Here is a 9,407-nt window from a genome sequence, read left to right on the forward strand (position 1 = left end):
TAAAATAAAATAAAGTAAGATAAGATATAATAAAGTTATTAAAATAAAAAAATAATTATTAAGAGGAAAGAAAAAACAAAAAAACGGATGGATAGAACCCTGGAACAAATGGTGGAAGCAAAGCTATACCGACAAAATCTCACACAGAAGCATACACATACACACTCACAAAAAGAGGAAAAGGGGAAAAAAATCATAAATCTTGCTCTCAAAGTCCACCTCCTCAATTTGGGATGATTCGTTGTCTAAAGGAGGGAAGGAAGGAAAGAAAGAAGATAAAGTAAAATAAAATAAAGTTATTAAAATAAAAAGTAATTATTAAGAAAAATTTTTTTTAAACAACGGACAGATAGAACCCTTGGACAAATGGTGGAAGCAAAGCTATACAGACAAAATCTCACACAGAAGCATACACATACACACTCACAAAAAGAGGAAAAGGGGAAAAAAATCATAAATCTTGCTCTCAAAGTCCACCTCCTCAATTTGGGATGATTCGTTGTCTATTCATGTATTCCACAGCTGCAGGGTGCATCAAGTTGATTGTGGAGCTTTAATCCGCTGCTTCCTGCTTCCGAGGCTGCTAGGAGAGATTCCCCTTTCTCTTTTTTGTTCTCACAGTTCCCAGGGGCTCAGCTTCGGATTTGGCCCCGCCTGTGCTGTAGGTCGCCGGAGGGCGTCTGTTCTTCGCTCAGACAGGACGGGGTTAAAGGAGCCACTGATTCGGGGGCTCTGGCTCACTCAGGCCCGGGGTAGGGAGGGTCACGGAGTTCAGGGCAGCCTGCGGCGGCAGAGGCCCGCGTGATGTTGCACCAGCCTCCCTCCCAGTGGTGCAGGTCCTGTCCCTATCCTTTTGTCTCTGTTTATTCCTTTTTCTTTTGCCCTACCCAGGTACGTGGGGGGTTTCTTGCCTTTTGGGAGGTCTGAGGTCTTCTGCCAGCGTTCAGTAGGTGTTCTGTAGGAGTTGTTCCACGTGTAGGTGTATTTCTGGTGTATCTGTGGGGAGGAAGGTGATCTCCGCGTCTTACTCTTCCGCCATCTTCCCGGAAGTCTCTCTCTCCCAATGTTTTTTTAAACTGTACCTTTGTACTTGCCAGGGCACACTGGGGATACACCTTTTCCTAATCCCATCATCCATCCATCCAGCTATCTATCCATCCCCTCTTATCCTAAACCATAGGAGCAGGGTATATACCAACTGTCCTCCCTCCTGTATCAGTCTCTACTTTACCTCCCACAAATCCTATACTCAAAAAGCATTACAGCATACTAGTTGGAAAACTGTAATCTCATTCATTCTGCTGCCTAATTATTGTTTCGTTTCTAAAAAATATCTTAGAGTAGAACCCGTACCATATGAACTCCAGGCTTCTAAATTCTGAGATCTTTATTCAGGCAGTATCAGTGTAAATCAATATATTCTTGTTTATAGTAGCAGAGAAAGAGTATAAAGGGATTCTACAACTGCAATATTTTTTAAAACTAGGTGAATATAATCAGTTTAGGGAATATTTTAAAACTTACACAACTTAGCATTTCTTTTGTATATATTGAGCTTATGTATTAAGTTTGAATTCTCTATATTCTCTAAATTTTCCTAAGTGAAAAGCTAGTGTGAATATAATTATCCAAATCTCATAATGAAAGATGTTATATACTACTATGATTTCCTTTCTAATATGTTGTGTCCATCCAACGTATTTTTTGTGAAACTGTTTCTTCCCAATTTTGACAATTTTTAAAGTGTTTTTTAACTAGAATATGTTCGATTGGAAGCTAAGAAATGAAACCTATGGAAACAACACAACACAGTTTCCACAGTTAGAATTTTTTTTTTTTTTTTTTTGCGGTACACGGGCCTCTCACTGCTGTGGCCTCTCCTGTTGCGGAGCACAGGCTCCGGACGCGCAGGCTCAGCGGCCACGCCTCACGGGCCTGTGGGATCTTCCCGGACCGGGGCACGAACCCGCGTCCCCTGCATCGGCAGGCGGACTCTCAACCACTGCGCCACCAGGGAAGCCCCACAGTTAGAATTTTGAGGAAAGCTACTGAACACTAACCTCAGGTTGGAGAGAGCAGAGACCTAGTGCATACTCTGCATGTGAATTATAGGAGGAAGGAAGAGTGTTTCACGAAGTTCCTTAATTCTAAACCTTGAGGAGACTTAGATATACATAAAACATTCTCTTATTTTATATCATAGACATATTTAGAGAAGAAAGGGCTATGTATATTGAATTTTTCCAAGTCAGATCCTCTGTTTAACACACTGACAGCTCACTGTGTGGAGAGGCTGTGGAGGTCGAGTACTGGCTCTCCCACTTTCGAGCTGAATGCCGGTCTTTTCAGCTGGAAGAGCACGTGTGTTCATCCTGAAAAACAGGAGGACTTACTTTAACTGAATGCTCAGAAAATGAAGTGGTGACTGTCAAAGCATTTTTAAAACAAACCAAAAGTATGTAAATATAAGGCAACAAGAGTTGTTGATATTTCAGAGTTCATCATTATGCTCTAATTATGTTTTGAAAAGTTAAATGTATTAAATTATTTAAAAGAAGAGTTATGAATAACCATATTAGGGCTTCCCTGGTGGCGCAGTGGTTGAGAGTCAGCCTGCCGATGCAGGGGACACGGGTTCGTGCCCAGGTCTGGGAGGATCCCACGTGCCGCGGAGCGGCTGGGCCCGTGAGCCATGGCCGCTGCACCTGCGCGTCCAGAGCCTGTGCTCCGCAATGGGAGAGGCCAAAACAGTGAGAGGCTCACGTAACGCAAAAAATAAATAAATAAATAATAACCATATTAGAGCATTACACTTATGCCAAATTGCTCTTTTTTTGTTTTTGTTTGGAGTCTTTCGATTTATATCAGCTGTTAAGAGTTGTGTGCTGGTACCACCTTCACAATCACAGATGTCAGTTATCTGTATGGGAGTACATGCAAAAGAAGAGACGGGGGCTTCCCTGGTGGCGCAGTGGTTGGGAGTCCGCCTGCCGATGCAGGGGACACGGGTTCGTGCCCCGGTCTGGGAAGATCCCACATGCCACGGAGCGGCTGGGCCCGTGAGCCATGGCCGCTGAGCCTGCGCGTCCGGAGCCTGTGCTCCGCAACGGGAGAGGACACGGCGGTGAGAGACCCGCGTACCGAAAAAAAAAAAAAAAAAAAAAAGAGAGAGATGAATCTCATAGAAAACAATAACAAAATTGTCTGTTTAATGCTGCTACCTATGAATTGTCTGTTTAATGCTGCTACCTATGAATTAGTAGCCTTCAACCCTTGTGTCCACATTTATATTCTCAATCTCTTTCTTTATAGTAGTGCCTGTGATCACAGCAACATGCTAATAAGTTATTAAACGTGACAGAATGATAGGAGCTGCCTGAAGTTCTAAGTGTATATATTTAAAGGTGTATGTGTGAATAGTAACAGATATGCTAATTTGCTGATTGCTAGAGGCCCATGATAAATTTGTTTTACTTACCGTATGTAAATATTAATTAAAACCACATGTGACTAAAACCATATTAGTACCTTATATTTTCTTACATATCTTCCCTGTTTTGTTTGTTACTGTTTTACAAGTTATTGTGAACTATAGGAAATGGATGTCTTCCAAAGACATGTTAATAGTCTCCGGATATCCTCTGTTTCCCATATCCTATTGGAGTTGAAAGGAATAAAATCCCTATTTACCCCACCTATAAATTACTGAAAACCACTGTTAAACTTTTGTTTTCTACCTTTCCAGACGTGCAGGCGCACATTTGTGTGTGTGTGTGTGCATGTGTACACATATGTGTGTGGTAAATGAGCGCTTACTTGGGATAACAGACCTTTCTTATAAATTCGTGTGAGTCCTTTTACTTCTTCTGAACATGTATACTAAAAACTTTGTTTTTTCAGATGGACTGAGCTGTGTCCAATGATTGAAGCCAGGAAGAATCATGGACTGGTATTTGTAAAAGACAAGATATTTGCTGTGGGTGGTCAGAATGGCTTAGGTATGTGAAATTAGTTCACTTTTTCAACTTTTGCAATGAATTTGCTGATATTTCCTTATCTTAAGTTATGAAAATGTTTCTTGATCACATACATCCATAGACTTTTTTTAAATAGTTTCTGTGAACTAACGGTTTATGAAGCATTGTAATATGTTTAACATTTCTGTCTATGAATTTAGGTAATAGCCACCAGTCATTGTGACAGTCTCAGGTGGCTTTAGCACATTTCCAAATACCCTCTGGGGAATGGTATCACATCACATTAGCTTAAGAGCTACTGAGTGGGGACTTCCCTGGTGGTGCAGTAGCTAAGACTCCATGCTCCCAATGCAGGGGGCCCAGGTTCGATTCCTGGTCTGGGAACTAGATCCCACATGCTGTAACTAAGAGTTCACGTACCGCAACTAAAGATCCCACATGCCACAACTAAGACCTGACACAGCCAAATAAATAAATTAAATATTTAAAAGCAAAACAAAACAAAACTGTTGAGTGACAGAAACATTTGAACTTTAATATAACTTTTAAAACTTTTTAATTTAACTTTTAGGACTTGTATCCAGGCTCTGAATGGCAGTGTTTCCTAAACATTTTTAAAAAACATTGCATGAAAATATCGGTACTACTTTTTTAAATGAGTAAATTTGATCTTTTTATTTTCTTAAATAATGTTGTACTAAAGAATCTTAAATAATTGCTTTTAATAATGTAGAATTTGGACTGAATCTATAGATAAAGATTCCACAAAGCTTATTTTAGTCAGTACCTTTAATCACTACTTAAGTATAACAAAGAAATAGCTTTATTTCCTTCTTCTGTCTCTATCCATTGCTGTTTTTCATAAGCTGCTGACAGATAAATGGTAGAAGGAAAAAGAAGGACATTTGAATGATTATAATCAAACTTAATCAGAAGGAAACTTCACTGGCCTACTTTTTAATTTTTCCAGAGCAGATAGAACATCTTTAATTTTATAGAATAAATATAAGTATTTATGATTCTAAAATGACAAATGAAAATTAAGTTAAATTTCTGTTGTGTTCAAGTAGGAATAGGAATTTAAATGGTAGATATGTGAGGATTCATTGTAAAATTCTTACAACTCTTCTGCATGTTTGAAGTTTTTCATAATGAGAGGTTTGGAAAAAATACAAAGAATTATTACTTTAAGAGATCTTAGAATTGTTCATATAGCTGTTCACGTTTTATTCTTTTGAAGGTGGTCTGGACAATGTGGAATATTACGATATTAAATTAAACGAATGGAAGATGGTCTCACCAATGCCATGGAAGGGTGTAACAGTCAAGTGTGCAGCAGTCGGCTCTGTAGTTTATGTCTTGGCTGGTTTTCAGGGTGTGGGTCGATTAGGACACATCCTTGAATATAACACTGAAACAGACAAATGGATCGCCAACTCCAAAGTCCGAGCTTTTCCAGTAACAAGTTGTTTAATTTGTGTTGTTGATACTTGTGGAGCAAATGAAGAAACCCTTGAAACATGAAAAATGAGTGAACTTCAAGACTCACTGGAGACTCAAAAGTATGGCCACCAGTGTGCTTTGTTCCAAGAGTTTGGTTACAAAGTGTTAGTTTGGTGTTTTGTTCTTTTCAAGGAAGTTTCAAGTAAAGTAAGATTCCTATAAAATAGATTTTCTTTTATATGGGATTTCTTACTTCATTCAAAGACCATATTTCAGCTGGCCACATAACCAAGAACATATCTAGCAAGAAAACTTGTAAAGTTATAAGCACTTGGTGAAAGTATGAATTCTTAAATGAATTTCACATTTGTAACTATGATTATGGCAGAATGGGGGATTGACTCACCATAGAAGCAACCTCATCTTAGCTCTAGATTCTATTTTCATACATCATAGAAGTGCTGTGTAGTTAGGACTGTTAGTTTCTGTTCAGTCAAGAACTAAGAAATAGTATGAATTGTAAGTCAAAGATAGGCAGTTCTGTTGGAACAGCTCAGTCTCACGTAATTTTGCTTGTCTTCATTTGTTCCATTTAGTGCCAAATGTATTGCATTTTAAAAGCAAGCCAGAGTGAGTCAAAGCATACACTTATATCTCACAAAACTACATAAACACATTTTGAGAGTTAAAAATGTACCCAACTCCTCATGAAATATATTCTGTCCAATTAAATAATTCCATCTTTTTAACACAAAATGTCAAGCCTAGTACCCATCACTAATTTATATCACTTTTTTTCCCAGGGGTTAAAAAGGGATTATGCCTCTTCAGTGCTCACTCTGTTAAATAAAATCCAATCATTATAAGAATTATTACCAAAAGAAAGCTACTTATAGCAAATTTCTAGGTCACTAGAATAGCACTGATAGTTATACATTTTGAGCTTCTTACAGATTAGAAAGGTACATGATTTCTCTTCCTTAGCAGAGCACATCATTGATATTTGACCCAGTTGTCTCTAAAAGTTTTTTAGTTGAGTTAAATATCTGTCATCTTGTATTAATTGCTTATATGTGGTCAGTAAATCTTTTATAAAACCAACTCTTCATTTCTTTCCTAGTAATGTTTTGCCCTTTTACATTATGAAATGTATGGAGTGAGCCATGTAAAGCTGTCACCATCCATGTTTTTACCTGGTAATATTAAATATTTTTAAACTTCGAGTAGACCGCTAAGTTCATTCTTCGTTTTAAATGTGTTAGGTAGTGGTTGTTTTTTGAACTTGTGAAACAATGTTTCTCTTTAAATTTTTATTGTTTTCTTTATAATGGGGGTTATAAGCTTAAAACCTAAAAATATTTATATGAAAAAGGAATTATAAAAAGATTATGGTAGATATATTTCTATTTATGTAAGGTTTTATGTACATGACAGCTTTATTAAGATATAATTTACACGTCATACAGTTCACTGATTTAAAGTGTACTATTCAGTGGTCTTTAATATATTCACAGAGTTATGCAACCATCACCATAATTTTGGAACACTTTCTTCACCACAAAAAGAAACCCCATCCTCATTAGCAGTCACTCCCCATTTTCCCTGCATTACCTTCTTATGGCTCCTGTAACAAATTACCATAAACTTTGTTGCTTAAAGCAACAGAAATTTATTCTTTCACAGTTTGGGAGACCAGAAATCCTAAATCAAGGTGCTGTTAGGGTTGAGTCCTTCTGGAGGCTCTGAGGCGAAAACTTGCCATGCCTCTCCTGTAGCCATCTTCTGACGGCTGCTGGCAAATGTTGGTGTTTCTTGGCTTATAACTACATTTCTTCAGTCACTGCCCCAGTCTTCACAGGGCCTTCTTCCCTGTGTGTCTCGTCTCTCTGCATCTTCATGTGGTGTTATAAGAATAACAGTCATTGGATTTAGCTTACCCTCCTCATAATCCATTGTGACCATATCTTAACCAATGACATCTGCAAAGACACTGCCTCCAAATAAGGTCACATTTTGGAGTTTTGGGGAGACATTATTCAACCCAGTTGCATCTCCCAAACACCCCATCCCTAGGTAACCATTAATCTTTCTGTCTCTAGATTTGCCCATTCTGAACATTTTTATGTTGAATTTTGAATTTTCCTCTCCGTTGAAAAAAATGTGTCAATGTTTTTTGAGGGTAGAATATCCATTTATCATATTATAATGGTTATATTACTTAATTTGATACAATAATTTCCCATATGGGAATATGCAGCTGTTTAAGGTATTTTAAATAACTACCCTTTCCTTTAGGCTGTATCTGCTGACTAGAGCACACTACGATAAGTATGTAGACAGCTTTGATGTAGGTTATAATGAAGTGTGTGTGGTTTTTTTCCTTAGTAATTCTAATTAGTGTCTGTTTTCTGTCCTGGAAATAGTCTATGATATTGTCAATATCATGATAATGAGTAAAAATACAATATATTGGCGAGTATATTTTCTGTTACTCCCCCACCCAAAATTCCTATCCTGTATAGTGCTCTTTCTTTTTAGTAGATATGTGATTGTTAATGTTATATTTTTTACAGTGACACGACTTTGATGACATAGCAGTTTAGCTTTTACTTTTGAAAATCACAGTGTGAACATGAAATTTTAATGTCTTGAAAAAAATTGTTGCTGTCAAAAACAGTCATTAATTACAATTGTGACCTAGCATTCAAAAATGTGACATATAGTGTCATGGAAAATTTAGAGTCATGAAAAGAGCCATTTTTTAAAACCAGCAGTCTATTTTCCTTTTGCCTCATACACTGTTAACGGCAAATATTTTGGATTTGCTGCAGAGGCCAGGGTAAAGGAGATATTTGAAGGAAATTTTGCTTTTTAAGGGTGGTAGTGTTAACATACATCAACAACTTCAAAAATTCAATCCACTCAAACATGGCACCAAAACAGCTCTCACTAAGTCCCCATAATTTGTTAACATGAAAGAATATTTTACAGGTTACATCATTCAGCACTTGATAAATCATTCCTTTAACCCCCTTTCTCCTTACAGTTGCCTCAAAAGACTTTTAAAAGCTTGAATCTACTTTCATCTTCCTAACTTTCCTCCTTCCCAAGGTAATTCAAACTACTTTAGGAGAAAAATCTGTACTGGGAAATTGTCTGAAATGTCATCCTTACTAACTAGAAAGCTTTTTTACTTTCCAGAGCTTTAAACCTATTCTGATAACAAAGCTGTAAAATGGGGTTCAAGGTCTGGTTCATTCAGTTTTTTTTTTTTTTTAACATCTTCATTGGAGTATAATTTATTCAGTTCTTGTAGGGGATTTCCCTGACTTTATCTTCCAGCCATCCATTGAATTTGTTTCCACTATCCATGTTTAATTTCCAAGAGCATTTTCTTTTTAGGATTGTCCTTTTATATAGCATGCTGGTCTTGTTTCATGTTGCCCTGTCTGAGGATATTTTAGTTTCCTTAACATTACTTATATTTTTGGTGTGTTTCTCTTTCCTCTGACTTCTTTTTAGATTGCTTTGCTCTTTCCTGTTGGAGTCTTTCCTCAAATATCTGGTGCCTGGCTGTGCATTTTATATTTAAAATTAGACATTAAAAAGTTGTAAAAAAAAAAAAAAAAAAAAAAAAAAAAAAAGTTGTGAACTTTTGTTTACAAACGTGAGCTGAATTGTCAGTGAATCTCATCATATGTTAAGGAAATGGCTGCCTGTTTTTTAATAAATTTATTTATTTATTTATTTATTTATTTATTTATGGCTGTGTTGGGTCTTGGTTGCTGTGCGCAGGCTTTCTCTAGTTGTGGTGAGTGGGGACTACTCTTCGTTGCGGTGCACGGGCTTCTCACTGTCGTGGCTTCTCGTTGCAGAGCACGGGCTCTAGGCATGCAGCCTTCAGTAGTTGTGGCACATGAACTCAGTAGTTGTGGCTCGCGGGCTCTAGAGCTCAGGCTCAGTAGTTGTGGCGCACGGGCTTAGTTG

At 37.4% G+C, this 9,407-nt stretch overlaps 1 protein-coding gene across 2 annotated transcripts in view; it reads left to right on the forward strand.

Annotated features, from left to right (window-relative positions):
• The window catches only part of KLHL7 (kelch like family member 7), a 58,397-nt gene extending 51,754 nt beyond the window's left edge, over positions 1–6,643 (forward strand). For both annotated transcript variants that reach the window (XM_024738480.1, XM_024738481.1), the window contains 2 exons: positions 3,901–3,998; positions 5,218–6,643. In XM_024738480.1, coding sequence (XP_024594248.1) covers positions 3,901–3,998; positions 5,218–5,501 — 382 coding nt within the window. In that variant the 3' untranslated portion in view covers positions 5,502–6,643. The remainder of the gene's footprint in view (positions 1–3,900; positions 3,999–5,217) is intronic.
• Positions 6,644–9,407: the final 2,764 nt, after the last annotated feature.

The sequence above is a fragment of the Neophocaena asiaeorientalis genome, unplaced genomic scaffold (genome assembly GCF_003031525.2).
Source record: "Neophocaena asiaeorientalis asiaeorientalis breed wild unplaced genomic scaffold, Neophocaena_asiaeorientalis_V1.1 scaffold89, whole genome shotgun sequence".
Classification (NCBI taxonomy): Eukaryota; Metazoa; Chordata; class Mammalia; order Artiodactyla; family Phocoenidae; genus Neophocaena; species Neophocaena asiaeorientalis.